General features: G+C 42.3%; 1 protein-coding gene across 7 annotated transcripts in view; it reads right to left on the bottom strand.

Annotated features, from left to right (window-relative positions):
• Positions 1 to 8446: 8446 nt before the first annotated feature.
• Positions 8447 to 17347, bottom strand: part of BCL7A (BAF chromatin remodeling complex subunit BCL7A) — a 31734-nt gene continuing 22833 nt past the window's right edge. For all 7 annotated transcript variants that reach the window (XM_056535080.1, XM_056535073.1, XM_056535068.1 and 4 more), the window contains 3 exons: positions 12310 to 12474; positions 11463 to 11581; positions 8447 to 8663 (listed from right to left, as the gene is read on the bottom strand). In XM_056535080.1, coding sequence (XP_056391055.1) covers positions 8589 to 8663; positions 11463 to 11581; positions 12310 to 12474 — 359 coding nt within the window. In that variant the 3' untranslated portion in view covers positions 8447 to 8588. The remainder of the gene's footprint in view (positions 8664 to 11462; positions 11582 to 12309; positions 12475 to 17347) is intronic.

The following is a 17347-nucleotide window of genomic DNA, read 5'->3' as shown; positions in this document are numbered from 1 at the left end:
AGTTCCTAAAAATGGACAGAGATGTCAGCAGAGAGCACTGTGCTTGTGATTCAGCAGACAGCTCTGTGTTTCAAACGGAAAAGAATTTCCACTGTAGTATTCAGCAGCTAATAAGTACAGGAAGGATTAAGATTTTTTAATAGAAGTAATTTACAAATCTGTTTAACTCTCTGGCACCAGTTGATTTAAAAGAAAAAAGTTTTTCACCGGAGTACCCCTTTAAGCCTTCATTTCTTTCTTGACCATAGTTCACTTATGTTGCCTTCTCTCTATTCTACCAGAAAATTGCGGATGTATTCGTCCTTCTGCACAGTCTATATTTCTTTAAATGTTTTGTCTTTTGACTTCTTATCTTGCTTCTTTTGGCCTCGTCCCAAGGTCTTCATCTTAGTCACAAGCAATATTAGCATATATCTCTGTTTTTAATATATATATATATATATATATATATTGATCAGTAATCAAAATTATAAGGGTCATCCTTATCAGTATGAGGGCTTGTTTTTTGCACCACCAGTTGTCCTTTGTAATGACATCACTCATTTTTCCATAAAATATATGGCGCAATAAAAAAATACTGTTTGTTTAAAAAAAAAAACCACAATTCTGCAAATTTTGGAAGGTTTGTTTTCACGCCGTACAATTTACGGTAAAAATAACGTGTTCTTTATTCTATGGGTCAATATGATTAAAATGATAGCCATGACTATATACTTTTCTATAATTATAGACATTTTTTCTATTGTTGTGGTTAAAAAAATATATCACAAACTTTAACTAAATTAGTAAGTTAAAAATCCCTCTATTTTGGCAACCTATAACTTTTTCATTTTTCTGTATAAGCAGCGGCATGAGGGCTCATTTTTTACGCCATGATCTGTACTTTTTATTGATACCACATTTGTGTATATAAAAAAATGTATAAAATGTGACAAAAAAAGATTTTTTTAATTTACGTTCATGCTGTTCACCATACGGAATCATTAACATATTTTAATAGTTCGGACATGGCGATACCAAATATGTTTATACATTTATATATATATATATATTTTTTTTTAACACAAAAAATGGGAAAAAAGGGACATTTAACATTTATTGGGGGAGGGGATTTTTTGTTTAAACACTTTAATAGTCCCCATACGGCCTGGGTTCTCAACCCGTGCTACGCGTACCCCTAGGGGTACTCCGCAGGTTGAGCGGGGGTACGCGAAAGCGCTGACAAATACTGGCCATGCATTGGCCAGTATTTGTCAGCGCATAGCCGCGGCAGCTCACTGTACAGTAGCGCGGCCCGAGCTGCGGCCATGGCTACAGTAAGTGAGCTGCGTGGTTGCCGGGGAGACATGTGACCTCCCCTGACATAGCGCACAGTTGCCGCACAGCGCAGGAGAGTGTCACGCGCCGGAGGTAACGGGACCGCCGGAGGTCAGGTTTAAAAAAAAAAAGTTAAAAACAACTATATGGGACAGAGCACAAGAAATTAAGATGGAGAGGGATAATGGCGGAGGGGGGGGGGGAGAGTAATAAAGCACAAGGCATTAAGATGGAGGGGGGAGGGATAATGGCAGGGGGGAGGGTATAAGGGGAAATAAAGCACATGGCATTAAGTAGGAGGGATAATGGAAAAAGGGGATTAATATGAGGGGGGTGGGGTGATGATTCCTTGTGCAGTTATCCCCCTCCCTCTGATCCCCTTTTGCCATATCCAATAATAATAGCACAAGGGGATTGAGATGGAGGGGGGCATATTGGCACAAGGGGATTAATATGGAGGTAGGGGGGAAGTAATGATTAACCCTCCATCTTAATCTCTTGTGCCATTATTCCTCCCTCCCTCTTATACCATCCCCTCCATCTTAATCCCCTTGCGCCATTACCCCTTCCTCTGATCCCCTTTTGCCATATCGGATAATAATGGCACAAGGGGATTAAGATGGAGGGGGGAAAAATGGCAAAAGAGGATCAGAGGGAGGGAGGAATATTGGCACAAGGTAATTAATATGGAGGGGGAATAGTAGCACAAGGGGATTAAGATGGAGGAGGAATGCATTAGTATAAAGGTAAGAACATGCCCTTTGTCCACGGGTACCCCTCGTGCGCAGGTTCCGCGCGAGGGGGTACCAGCGGACATACTTTCAGCATTTGGGGGTACAGTCGCCAAAAAAAAGTTGAGAACCACTGCCATAGGGGACTATTTATAGCAATCAGTTGATTGCCAATACTGTTCAGTGCTATGCATAGGGTTTAGCACTGATCAGTGTTGTTGGCTATCTTCCGCTGGATCTCAAACCAGAGCAGAAGAAGCCGGGAAGGCACCAGAGGCAGGTGAGGGGACCTCCGTCCGCCATGTTAGCTGATCTGAACCCCGTGGCCGTGCCACAGGCGATCAGATCAGCATAAAATGTAGCCGCACTGCCGTGATCTGTATTGATCACGGCATCTGAGGAGTTAATGACAGACATCTGTGCGACCACGGATCTCGGCCATTACTGGTGGGTCCCTGGCTGCTATCAGCAACTGGGACCTGCCGCACATGACCCCATCATTGTTCCGATGCTCGCGGTCATGTACAGGATGTAAATGTGCGTCCTGGTGTGCTAAGTACCGCCGCACCAGAACGTACATTTATGCGCGTGGTCGTTAAGGTGTTAATCGTAAAGTTGAACGTACGTTTGATGGCATCTGGGGTCCCTGGGTGTGAAAGTTTTACCCTCCTGGAGATGTATCTTAAAGGACAACTGGAGCGGTACACATTTATATATGCCCGTGCCTCAAAAACAAAACAAAATAAACTCATACAAACCTTCCTACTAGAGATGAGCGAACTTACAGTAAATTCGATTCGTCACGAACTTCTCGGCTCGGCAGTTGATTACTTTTCCTGCATAAATTAGTTCAGCTTTCAGGTGCTCCGGTGGGCTGGAAAAGGTGGATATAGTCCTAGGAGACTCTTTACTAGGACTGTATCCACCTTTTCCAGCCCACCGGAGCACCTGAAGGCTGAACTAATTTACGCAGGATAAGTAAACTGCCGAGCCGAGAAGTTTGTGAAGAATCGAATTTACTGTAAGTTCGCTCATCTCTACTTCCTACGAGCCCCCGTTGGTCCGGCACAGGCCTCACGGTCCGGCAGTGCTGACGTCATTCCACTTCCTGGGGACGGGACGCCGCAGAGCCGTCGGCGTATCACCGGCCGTAGCGATGTCCCGCCCCGGTCGGTGATAGGCTGAGCCCTCTTTCATGTAAGAAGCCGGCCAGACTCCTTACATGCCATTGGGCTCAGCCTATCACCGACCGGGGCGGGACATCGCTATGGCCGATGATACACCGATGGCTCTGCGGCGTCCCGTCCCCAGGAAGTGAAATTACGTCAGCACTACCGGACCGTGAGGCCTGTGCCGGACCAACGGCGGCTCGTAGGAAGGTATGTACGAGTTTATTTTGTAGGCACGGGCATATATAAAAGTGTACCACTACAGTTATCAATTAAGATGATTGCTCCCTCCCTTTTGTATGGTTTGTGAGTTGTGATATTAAGTAATTGGTGGTGTTTGTGTCAGTCTTCCTTGTGCTGAGCCTGTGATTGGTGTGTCTCTGTGGATTGACTGGTCTGGCTGTGTGTGTGTCCCTTTGATTGGTGATGTTTAGTTCTCTCTGCTTTGGTGTGCCAGTTGCTAATTTTTCCTATATGGGGCTGAGACTGATGTTTGTTTGGGGGGGTGGGTACAGTTGGGGGGTGAAGGTTGTTTTTTTCTTGTATGTATGTTTCAAATTGTTTTAAAACTTCATTCGTTCAATAAGTTTTTTTTAGTTCAATTAGTTCAATAAGTTTTTTTAATCAAAATATCTGATTAAAAAAAAATGATGAATATGGTTTTGTCTGAATTCCCATACAAGTCTACGAATGGGTCAGCTTCTTTTCTCCAGCGGACCCTTTCCCCGACTGGTTATGGCTCAGTGCTGTCATGTGAGGAAGGAAGCCCTGGTCAACTCCCTGCTGGTGGTAAAACTCTTCACTGCTTTACACCTGAAGCCTCTCTCACCAATCCCAGCAGAGAAACTAAACATTGAGTTGTGTAAAGAAAGGGCCTCTTTTTAACCCCTCTGTTTCCTGTCCCTACAGTAATGTGGAAACAACCTCCCTTAATGGTGCAGTCATGAAGCGGGATGCAGTGGAAAAATATAACTCTGTCATTTGGACCATTTTTTTCAGCAGTTTTTTTGTCCTGCAGCAAATGCCAAACTATAAACAAACTATTTTTAAGCTGTAAAAACATGCCAGTTCAAAAAAAAATAAATATAATTTTTAATTATATACTGTGGATGTGCAGAACAATAGTACAGAATTTCTTGCATCCCCTTATCTTCTATAGTACTTTTTGTCGACGGCTTGTTTTAAAAGAAAACTGACACAATGTTTCTATAATCAATTTATTTGAAAATAAATTGTACATTGTACAAACCCATAACTACCAATGAAATAAATATAGAAGGAAAAAAGACAGTGTTACATTTAAAATTTTAACCAGTTAAAATGTTCAGAACAGGATTCATTTGTGAGAAATCTACAGATGTCAGTGGTCAAAGACATTTAGGTTGTACTTCTCATGTGCAGACAGATCTTCGAACCTGTTATTAAAAGAGATGCTCTATGGTAATAAAAATATAGAAAGATCAACTCAGGTGAGGTTTTCACAGAAATGAGGCTTGCTCCAGATTCGTGAATTTGATAGCTTTAAAGGACATCTGCAGCAAAATACAACTGTGGATAGGTGATAAGTGTTTGATCGCGGGGGGGGGTCTGAACTCTGGGACCCCCCATGATCTCCTGCATGGGGCCATGACTCTCCTATGCAGGAGGCACGCCGGCCACAGCATAATGTCGCGGCCGACACTCCTTCTCCACGTATTTCTGTGTGAGAGGCAGCATTCCTGTCTCCCCCATAGAACTGTACGTGGAGGAGGCGTACCGTCGACCACAGAGAGGTCGACGCTACGCGTATTAGCCGCTCACGGAGCAGCAAAGCAGGGCCCGTTAGAGAGATCGTGGGGGAGGGCCCAAGCGATCAGACACTTATCCCTGTGGATAGGGGATAAGTTGTATTTTTCTGCAGATGTCCTTTAAGAATCAAATGTATGCACCATACTTTCCACACATACATTAGCCTGTTATACAATAGTTTTCCAGCCTCAGTTTTATATCAAATTGAGAAGAAGAAAAAAAAAAAGTCATGTGTTTTCTGCAGGCCTGCCTGCTTACATATTAGACACAAACTCATTTATTTACTTGGTTATGACTTCCACAGTATTGAATATATGGTTGTCCTTTCATATATAGTAAATTGTACATAACTTGTTATAAGGGCATGTGACAACTTTAGAAAGTTTGTGCAACCCAAAATGTTGTCCCTCATTTTAAACAGTGTAAGTTATTTTGATAAGTCAACATTTTAAGGCAGTGTTCTCTTAGGTGTTAGGTGGTAGCATTACTCGAAATCAATGCCAGACCCAAAACCAAATCACTGACTGTTAACACTTAAGTTTAATATACTTTTTCCCTATTATTTACTGAAACATATTAGAAAGTGTCTAAAGGACTAAAACCTGTTGGGGACACTTCTGTTAAGGCCTTTCAACGTAACTAAACAGTTTAACGTCAGCTCTTATCATGGTATGACTAACCGGTTGTCACATGTTTACCTAAAGCTTCACATTATATTGTACTCTGCTGTATAAGGGACAAGAGATGATCCACCTAAAAGGGTACTCCGGTGCTTACACTTCTTATCCCCTATCCAAAGGATAGGGGATAAGATGCCTGATCGCGGGAGTCCCGCAGCTGGGGAAGCCCGTGATCATGCACGCGGCACCCAGTTTGTAATCAGTCCCCGGATCGTGTTCGCTCCGGGACTGATTACAGTCAACCGCAGGGCCGGCGGCGTGTAACGTCACGCCCCCATCACGCTCCGCCCCTCAATGCAAGCCTACGGGAGGGGGTGTGATAGCTATCACACCCCCTCCCGTAGGCTTGCATTGAGGGGTGGAGCGTGACATCACACGGGGGCGTGGCGTCCGGGGACTGATTACAAACGGGGTGCCGCGTGCATGATCACGGGGGTCCCCAGCGGCGGGACTCCCGCGATCAGGCATCTTATCCCCTATCCTTTGGATGGGGGATAAGATGTGTAAGCACCGGAGTACCCCTTTAAGCTCACTAACTTTTTCTATTATATATATAAATAAAATGCATACACATTTCTAAATTCATTTGTATGGAATGCATTTAACATTGCTTAAAACCATTTTGGAACAGTTATTTTATTGTGGATTTCATAAGAAGTAGTAACACAAAGGTATTTTCTATTTTTTCACTTGATGGACTACTACACCACTGAAGACTGCATGCAAAACGTATTAGCAATTGTAGTTACACTGCTCCTTCCCAAATGACTGTATATGCATTAAAGTAGACAAAAAAGAGCAACGGTCTAAGACTCATTATGGCCCTTTTATAGCAATCTAGGAAGAAGCACTGTAAGTCCATTCACCTTTGTGCTGGCTGACATGTAAAAAGGACTGACTGCAGGCATGCATAGTGAATAATGTACATTCTGAAATTAATGTGTATACTGCCCCTAACAACTTAGTACTAGTGATGTACAACCACCACAGTGAATCAACTCATGATATTTATAAAATGTACATTTTATTGTAAAGTATTGAGGTATATTACCAATGATAACCATAACGCAACATCTCCACAGTTTTCTGCAGCAAACAAGTTCTGATCAATGAATGATAAAAGAGGCAAAGTTCTATAATAAATTGGGATGGACAATGTATCCACACGCCACACAGACAGACAAAGGTATCCAGAATGTTTCAGTTTACGCAGGATAACCCAATCTTGGGCCGACCAGCAGTCAGGCAGTCTCATTTCCAGCATCTTATCGTTACATTTTTTTGAAGGCTAATGCAGTGTTACATAGCGGTCAATGAATGGATAAGAACACACATTGTTTTAGGGAATGTAGTAAGAGTTAATAAAGAAACATACAACCCTGAACTCAAAGGTTACGCCTCTCAAGGTCCAGGGTGAGACAGAATAGGCAGATATCAAGCCTTATCTGTGGTGATGAGAAGTGTCTGCTTTTAGAATGTGTTTTAAGCCATTTTCACTTATGGGACACAGAACAGGAAGAAACAAATCTGAATGATGCACACAACAATCCTCGGCAGCTTTGAAGTCACATAATAAAAATGCCCCACTTTAATAATAATAATATGACAATAAAAAAATTGAGCTGAATTGTCAAGATCAATAAAACTGGTTTCCATTAAATTGTTTATTGGCTAAAAAAGTAAAAGTCACTGCATAAAATACCAGTGCACACAATAAATTAAACCTTCATTGTCTGTCAGTATACTTTCATTTTATACACATAGTATCTTGAGAGTTCTGCCAATCTTTGAGGTGTGATTTAACATTAAGCTGAGAACATGCTCCATATTGAAGAGAGGCCACCAATGGAACGCTTATACTAAGAAACGTCTGTACTTTGTACCAATAGGCCAAACTTATAGTAGTGCTACAGCTACCGAACAGCATCAGGACCCACGCTATGTTATTCCTCAGCTGTAGAAATATTACATTATTCACCAAAATTAGCTCTTCTCTACAGCCTAGCATCTGCCTTTCTAGAACATTTACATAATGTGAAGACATTTCATACAAGAATAAAATATGTAGCTGAATACATAAAAATACCAATACTGCTTTGACTAAACACTTGATCTTGGAAGAATATATAAAACAAAAAACTTGAAACAAATAAAATTAGTCATAAAAAAAAAATAATAGTAATTAAATGAACTGTAGTCTACAGAAAAATTCTGATGGTTAGTTTAGCTGCCTGAAACAGAACACAGATAGATGTTAACAAGCCTATAAGAATACATGTACTACATAAATGAAAGTAAAAGTTTAAAGATGAAGACATTGGAATGAATGGTTGCAAAAAGAAAAAAAAGGCATACTAACAGTCCAAATACATCAGGAATAGACACTCCACTTGTGAAAATGGCTTAGAATTTGTTAGTCTTTGTCTACATAGATCCATCCACTTACATATAGCTCAGTTAAACAAAAATAGGTCAAAAAGGCACAATAACAAAACCAGAAAGTAAATTTACATGGTGGCTTTAAACTGAACAGGTACCATCTTTAAATATTTTACATGTTAAATAGCAAAATGGAAAAATATATATATACAGCAGCAACACAAATGTAAAAATGACTACAGAAAACAGTGCGTAGACCCTCCTGAGTGTTCACATCAACCACTTCAAAAGACTGCCATTGGTATTCTGATTCCTCACAGAAATATTAAACTTCTCAAGTCCTGGCCTCTTATCCAGGCTTTTTTGATTTTTGCTTTGCAGGTTGAAAAAAAAAAAAAAAAAGTCCTATTCTCACCAAGGAGATAAAGACCGTTTTAAGTAAGGCTGTCCTATTGTTGCAATAACCAATGTACCTTACAGTAAACAGACCCCAAATAAAATAAAGAGAAACCGAGTTAGATAGTCTACATAGCTTCAGTGTTCTGTTGCGAACTGTCCCCTTTAGCCTTTTTGCAAGGAGGGGCACCATCATCAGAATCCTGTAGGGCAAGCACAAAAAGAAAAAAAAGAAAAAGCTGTGGTTAATAGAGAGCCTGGGAAATCACATACCATTCTCTCTGAGACCTGGCAGTGTTATACCTGCTTTTTAACTACATATACTAAATACAGTGGAGAAGAACTTGTTTAATATATTTGTTTTTTCCTGATCCCACGTCTATAATTTCTTCCTCATCATTTTTCAAAGGGCCAACACTTTCATTTTTGACCTTTTTGCTATTTATATAGTTTAAATGGGCACTGTCAGATACAAAAACTGTTGATATGTTTGATAGGTTTTGCAATTGCTTTCATTAGAAAATGTTCACTATTTCATACTGAAAAAGCCAAACAACTGCCCCCCCTGCCTGCTTGAACAAATACTAGTCCTGCTGTGTCAATGCCTCATCACCTACGTCATGGACACACTTCCTTGATTGACAGCTGTGAGCGCAGGGCTCACAGCTAGAGGAAAAATCCTCCCACTGTCAGCTTGTGTCCCGCTACTGTCAGTGAGGACAAGCTGGGAGTTGTAGTAGGGAGTTGCTTATTCTAGGGGAGATGTGAGCAGACAGCATACTGAGGGAGGGGGCGGAGACCTGCACAGCGAGGCCACACCCCCTCCCTTTGAGAGGAATTCAGACTACTGAGCTAAGTTAAAAGTGTAATAAAAAAAAGTAAAGGTGCTAGACACATAAAAATTAGATGTACATGGTCAGGATTAGGTACTGATTGATATATTTTAAAAAATGTTTTTTGTTGGATCTGACGGGTACGCTTTACGGTCTATTCACATGTACAGTATTCTGTGCAGATTTGACACACAGATTTGATGCGCAGGATTTTCTGCTGCAGATTTCAATGTAAACTGAACAGCTTGACATCCTGCGCATCAAATCTGCGCAGAATACTGTACGTGTGAATAGACCCTTAAAGAACATTTTGAGGTTAGTTTTGCTCTCTTTGGCAATGAGTCTTACTGTCTCTATTTTTGTGGCTTTTATCAGTTTTCTACATATTTTACTTTTTTCTCTATAGCTTTTAAATGCTTCTTCACTGCCGTCCTGTTTTAGTAGTTTAAATGCTTTATTTTTGTCATTTATTGCCCCTTAACATTTTTATTTATCCATATTGGTTTTCTTTTATTTCTGACCCTTTTATTCCCATAGTAAGAATTTAAAATATTCTTAGAAGTCTCCCATTTAGTGTCAGTATTCTTGTTTTTGAGGACATTATCCCATTTTATATTGTTAAAGGGGTATTCCAGGCCAAAACTTTTTTTTATATATATCAACTGGCTCTGGAAAGTTAAACAGATTTGTAAATTACTTCTATTAAAAAATCTTAATCCTTCCAATAGTTATTAGCTTCTGAAGTTGAGTTGTTTTCTGTCTAACTGCTCTCTGATGACTCACGTCCTGGGAACTGTGCAGTTCCTATGGGGATATTCTCCCATCATGCACAGCTCCCGGGACGTGACATCAATGAGCAGTTAGACAGAAAACTTCAGAAGCTAATAACTATTGGAAGGATTAAGATTTTTTAATAGAAGTAATTTACAAATCTGTTTGACTTTCCGGAGCCAGTCGATATATATAAAAAAAGGTTTTGCCTGGAATACCCCTTTAAGGGCTTCTCTGAGTTGATCAAACTTTGCCTTCCTAAAGTTCATTATTTTTGTGACCCCTCGAGAGATTCCCTTATTGAAGAACAAGTTATAATGTATAATATTATGATCACTATTTACTAGATGTCCTTCTACTTGCACATTAGTTACTCTGTCAGGTCTGATGGTTAATATTAAGTCTAGTAGGGCGCCCCCTCTGGTAGGGCCCTGCACCATTTGGGACAGATAATTGTCTTTAGCTATAGTCAGAAACCTGTTTCCTTTATGAGAGTCACAGGTCTCAGTTTCCCAGTTTATATCACGATAGTTAAAGTCCCCTATTATTATCACCTCATTCTGATTTGCTGCCATGTTTATTTGCCTCAGTAATTGATCTTCTGCCTCTTCCATTATGTTTTGTGGATTATAGCAAAACCCTATCAGATTTTTTTTTATTTTTATCGCCATATATTTCTACCCATATTGACCCCACATTATTGTTTCCCTTCAGACTGGACTTTACATAAAGACAAGCCCCTCCCCCTTTGTTTTTTTTCCGATCCTTCTTGAATAGACTATAACCCTGTATGTTGACCGCCCAGTCACAGCTATCGTCCAACCATGTCTCTGTCATACCCTCTGTCATAATCCTCCTCAGACATTATCAACTCCAGTTCGTCGGTTTTATTGGTCAGACTTCTGGTATTAGTTAACATGCAATTCAATGGTGTATGTTTTTTTTTTCCTATGAAGCCTATCCCTATTAACTATTCTAACCCCTCCCTCCGCTCCACCCCCAGGCACATTAATAAGTCCCCCCTCTCTATCTACACTATCTTCCCCCTCTATGTTGTAGGTTCCCTCCCCATTGAGGGACCCCCGTCCCTACGGTAGAGCCGGTATCCGTCAGAGAAGTCGGCCAAGTTCTCCATGAACCCAAACTCCTCCTTCCTACACCAGCTTCTGAGCCACTTGTTTACCTCCCTGATCTCCCGCTGCCTCTCTGGTGTGACTCGTGGTACAGGTAATATTTCAGAAAATATTACCTTGACCCAGTTATTGCCAGAAAAATGTCCAGGATGAATTTCTAGTTGCATTCACAACGTGACCCAATTCACATACGTTCGCTGCAATAAAGCTTTATTCAGGGACCACAACACATCTCAGAATATTGGTACATTGACATCTAAATTACCTGAGAATTTTTGGAGGTCTCTGTAGCAATCTCTTTATCAGCAGAGCTTTGTGTTTCCGTTTTCTCTGAATTATTTAGTGCACTTTCAACAGATGACTGAGAATTTTGCCCTGAAGTAACTAAATTGGAGAAAAAGAAAACAACTTAATAAAAATATTCCTATTTATAAAGTGTATCTGGCAAAGGTAGAATTCGTGCCATAATTGAAATAGGCTCTTTGCAAGAGTAGTGCATTTCTGTCAATTTCCAACTAAGCATATTTTAACATGTGGCAGAGTTGAAGAAATTTCTGCAATTGAAAAATCTTTTGAATTTAACTTTAATAGAATGGGTCAGCCTACTAGCTGCTAAGTCCTGCAGACACAACTGTATACCTGTTAGGGTCACACACAGTGCATCCGCAGTGTATCTGACGATGCAGATGTACTGCCGGCAGTCAGAGAGTGCAGAGCGAGCTTCCAGCAGCTGTGTGTCAGCTCATATCGTAATATTTCCTACTGGCAGTCACAAGGTGACACACAGAGCTGCCTGGCCGCAGCATGGAGATCGCTTTGCCATCACTCTGTGACCGCCTTCAGCGCATCTGCAGTCAAATATGCTGCGGATGTGCTGTGTGTGACCTTTATAAAAGCAAACTGTACCTTTACTGGAGCTTTTGGTGGTTGCCCAATTTACCTTTTAATTTCTCAGCCAAGTGTCAAGGAGGCCAGGCCAAGCTGCTCATGTGCCATAGCCTGGCACACCTCTTTGTTTGCCCTCCTCTCCTAGACCCCCCCCTTGAACGACTTACAGGGCATGGTATATATTTTACTCATACAATAGACCTTCATATGATGTAAGGTTGTACCTTCAGAATCCTGGTGTTCACTGTTATTGGAGTGGGCTTCCTCAGATTTAATCTCAGTACTGTCTGCCTGTGTGTTTACGTTGTCAGGGGCAGGGCTACAATTGCTGCTGTTCTCCTGTTTTACTGGGGATGCATCGGCTATTGAACTCTGGTTGCTATTATCATCTGAAAGGTAGGAAGTCAATAGATATTTGTATTTTCTGTGCTTGAAAAAAATATTTAAAACACAATTTATATAGCAGACATACATACACAATCCAATAGAAATGCAAACACATTCACTAATGACATTAGGCTGCATAAGCATAGAAAAGCCAAACTTTCTTTTTCACACAGCCTGAGATGCAGGATAATATTGTCAGGCTTTCGCAAAGGTAATTTCCCCTTCTCTGCTGACGACATGTATACAGTCTTGTGCAAAAAAAGAAATATAAGTTTAAACAGTTTTAACAAAGTGAAAACAGAATTTTAGAACATTTTGCAAATTTGTAAAAAAAATTTAAAAGTTACAATTTTACATTCAGACCCTTTGCTATGATACAAACTTTAGCTCTGGTGGGCTTTTCTCTTGATCATCTTTGAGATGTTTCTACACCCTTACTGTAGTCCATTTGTGGTCAATTCTGTTGATTTGAATTACAGAGCTCTGTCTATATAAAGTCTCACAGCTGGCAATGCATATCAAAGCAAAAACTAAGCCATGAGAGGAAAGAACTGCCTGTGGAGTACAGAAACAGGATTATGTAGAGGAGAAGGGTACACAAAAATTTCTGCTCCACTAAATCTTCCCAAGAGCACAGTGGCCTCCATAACTCTTAACTACTTAAGGACGCAGGGCGTACCTGTACATCCCGCTCCCGCGATATAACGCGGGGTCATGTGGTGACCACGCGTCATATCGGGTTTGTCACTGCGATTTGATCGCCGTGTCTAAAATTAAATAAAAAAGCATTCCCGGCTGCTCAGTCGGGCTGATCAGCTAGGACATATCAGGAGGGCCCCTTACCTGCCTCCTGCGGATCCGATCATCGATTGCTCCGAGCCTGAGATCCAGGCTTGAGCAATCAACCGCCGATAACACTGATCAACGCAATGCTATGGCATAGCATTGATCAGTTCTGGCAATCAATGTACTGCATGTTATAGTCCCCTATGGGGGCTATAACATTACAAAAAAAAATAAAATGTAGAAAAAGTTAATAAGTGTGATTTAACCCCTTCCCTAATAAAAGTTTGAATCACCCCCTTTTCCCCATCAAAAATAAATTAAGTATGTAACTAAACATAAATATAAACGTATGTGGTATTGCCGCGTGCGTGTTTGAACTATAAAAATATATAATTCATTAAACCGTACGTTCTATAGCGTACACATAAAAAAAATTCCTGAGTCCAAAATAGCGTATTTATGGTCCCTTTTTATACCAAATTTTTATTTTTTTTAATAAAAAAAGCGATCAAAAATTCCAATCAATACAAATATGGTACTGATAAAAACTACAGAAACTACAAAAAAATGAGCCCTCATACATCTCCGTATGCGGAAAAATAAAAAAGTTATAGGGGTCACAAGAGGACATATTTAAACATATTCATTTTCATGCATGTAGTTATGATTTTTTCCAGAAGTAAGACAAATCAAACCTATATAAGTAGGGTATCATTTTAATCGTATGGAACTAAAAGGTGTAATTTTTACCGGAAAATGTACTGCGTAGAAACAGACGCCCCCCAAAAGTTACAAAATGGCGTTTTTTTTTCTTAAATTTTGTCACACAATTTTTTTTTTGTTTCACCGTAGATTTCTGGGTTAACTTATAGATGTCATTACAAAGTAGAATTTGTGGCACAAAAAAATAAGCCCTCATATGGCTTTTTAGGTGGAAAATTGAAAGGGTTATGATTTTTAAAAGGTAATGAGGAAAAAAAGTAGATTTTTTATACTTTGTGTAAAATCTTTCTCGGAGGATCCATTGGGGGACACAGGAACTGTGGGTATATCTTGCTGCCACTAGGAGGCTGAAACCAGGCATTAACAAAAAAGAAGTCGTCCCCTCCTGGCAGTCTATACCCCACCCACTGATTCTGAGCTAATCAGTTTAGTCCCAAAGCAGTAGGAGGAAACCGACAGACCCAAACAAAAAAAAAACAAAAAAAAATCAACCGAACAAGTCCACAGACAGGAGATCAACTCTCAGGTCAATAAACCAATAACCAACGGGTGGGTGCTGTCTCCCCCAATGGATCCTCCAAGAAAGGGATTTTACAGTAAGTATAAAAAAATCAAATTTTCTTGTTCGGCTCCATTGGGGGACACAGGAACCATGGGACGTACCACAGCAGTGCCCGGGGTGGGAAAACAGAAACCAGACAGAGAATCAGGCGGATGGAAACACCAATGCCGCCTGCAACACTTTATGGCCAAAATCGGCATCAGCAGTCGCGGAAGTGTGCACCTGGTAGAACTTGGTGAACGTGTGCACGGATGACCAAGTGGCCGCCTTACACACCTGCAGGGCCGAAGCCCTGTTGAAGACCGCTCAGGAGGCCCCAACAGAGCGGGTGGAGTGTGCCTTAACCCGGAAAGGGGGAGCCTTCCCCTTAGACCGATATGGTCGCCTTAGAAGCTGGAAGCCCCTTGCGCTGGCCTTCCGGAATGACTAACAGCGAATCTGAGCGCAGAAAAGAAGAGGTGGCCGAGAGATAAACCCACAGAGCTCTGACAACATCCAAGTTGTGGAGAGAGCACTCCTTAGGGTAAGACGGAGCCGGGCAGGAGGGAAGGACGATATCCTCGTTTAGATGAAAAGAGGAGACCACCTTCGGCAGAAAAGATAGTACCGGTCGATGCACAGCCTTGTCCGGTGAAGGACAAGAAAGGGGGTTCGGCAGGAGAGAGCCGCCAATTCAGACACCTGCCGAATGGAGGTCACAGCAATGAGAAGACACCTTCCAAGAAAGGAAGCAGAGAGAGATCTCCCAAAGAGGTTAAATGTAGTGCCTTGCAAAGCGCTGAGAACCAAATTCAGGTTCCAGGGCGGAGTGGGAGACCTGTAAAGAGGAGCCTCGTGTGCCACACCCTGAAGGACCAATTAATTACCGAAAAGAGGGTGAGGGGTCCTCCAACAATTAACATCAAACCCCTGGGCCGAAGCCCGGAGTCACTAACGCCTCTCTTATAATAGCCCCCTAAAATATAACTTATTATTCCATTAAAAAGAAAAGGAAAAAATTCCCCAAATGTGAATAAAAAACGGTGCCACAACAGTGCAATGAGAAGATACTTAATATGTCAGCAAGGAGCCACTTGTCTGCTCATATACTGAATAGATGGTGATGCATTAGACCAACAAGCACTGTTGTTGTGTGCAGTTTAAAATTCTTCTGCACAGCCACCCTCAACATTTTTCGCTGTAACAACAGTGTTGTCAAGAGGATAATGAAACATGTTGAGGGTAGCTGTACAGTAGTATTTTAAACTGCACACCACAACAGTGCTTGTTACGGGTGTACTGCAGCACCATCTATTCAGTATATGAACAGACAAGTGGCTCCTTGCTGACATATTAAGTATCTTCTCATTGCACTGTTGTGGCACCATTTTTTTATTCACATTTGGGGATTTTTTCTTTTTAATGGACTAATAAAAGTTATATTTTAGGGGGCTATTATAAGAAGGGAGTTAGTGACTCTGGGCTTCGGCCCAGGGGTTTGATGTTATCATCCTGAAGGAAGGTGCGAACATGAGGATCAGAAGCCGGAGGGGTGCTGAAAAAGAATGGAAAAAGTCAACACCTACCCCTTGAGGGAACTAATGCCAAGCACGTTTCCAGCCCCGACTGTAGAAAGGAAAGCAGGTTTGGTAAGGAAAAAAACAACGGGAGACATGGAGTGGGCCTCACACCACCGAAAATAGGCATGTCAGGTCCTGTGATAGATCCTGGCAGAGGAAGGTTTACGCGCCCGAAGCATGGTTCGAATGACACGGAGGGAGAAACCGCAAGTCTTCAGCACCACGGTTTTAATAGCCACGCTGTCAAACATAGCGGCAGTGAATTGGGGTGGCAGAGAGGACCTTGAAAAAGAAGGTCAGGCCGATCCGGGAGCTGCATGGGGACATCTGCCACAAGACAAACCACGTCGGTGAACCATGGGCGCCGTGGCCAATCCGGCACCACCAGAATATACGGGACGCCGTCCGCCTTGAGCGCCCTACCCTGGGCAGAAGGGGAAGCGGAGGGAAGAGATAAAGAAGGGCGAACTGTGACCAGGGAACGACAAACGCATCCACAGCCAGAGGATCACGGGACTTTGCCATGAAGTCTGTAACCTGCCAGGTTTGGCGGGACGCAAAGAGGTCCACGTCCAGGGTCCCCCAACGTTTGCAAATTGCTGCAAAAGCCTCTGGGTGGAGAGACTACTCCCCAGGGTCGGGCAAGGAGCGACTCAGAAAGTCCACCCCCAATTGTCCACCCCCGGAATGTGGATCGCCGATATGGAGGAAACCAGCTGTTCCACCCAGACAAGAATCCTTGTCACCTGCGAGTGCCCGCTGGGCGATTGATATAAGCCACAGCAGTGGCGTTTTCCGTTTGGACCCGTCCGGTACTGAAAAACACCCCCCCAGCCGAGGAGACTCGCATCGGTCGTTAAGACCTGCCAACGCAGCGGGAGAAATTAGTGCCCTTCCCGGAGTAGTGGAGAGCGGAGCCACCAAATGAGCAACTGGCGATCCGTGGGGGGCAGACTGATCCAGCGGTGGAGGGACTGAGGAGACATGTCCCACAGAGACAGAATGGCCCACGGAAGAGGGCGGCACCAGAACTGAGTAAAAGGAACGGCTTCCATGGCCGCCACCATTCTGCCCAACACTTCCATGCACAAACAGATGGTCACCGGTTCCAGGCTGTGCAATAGGCAGATCCCAGATAGAAGAGCACTCCGCTTGTCTGGTGGAAGCAGAACCCAAGCCTTTTTGGTGTCGGAGCGAAGCCCCAGGAAAACCAGAGACTGCGTGGGGGAGAGGTTGGATTTCTCC

Source organism: Hyla sarda, chromosome 1, assembly GCF_029499605.1.
Source record: "Hyla sarda isolate aHylSar1 chromosome 1, aHylSar1.hap1, whole genome shotgun sequence".
In the NCBI taxonomy this organism is placed as follows: Eukaryota; Metazoa; Chordata; class Amphibia; order Anura; family Hylidae; genus Hyla; species Hyla sarda.
The sequence above is the reverse complement of the archived record's forward strand: the minus strand, read 5'-3'. Positions and strand labels throughout refer to the sequence as shown.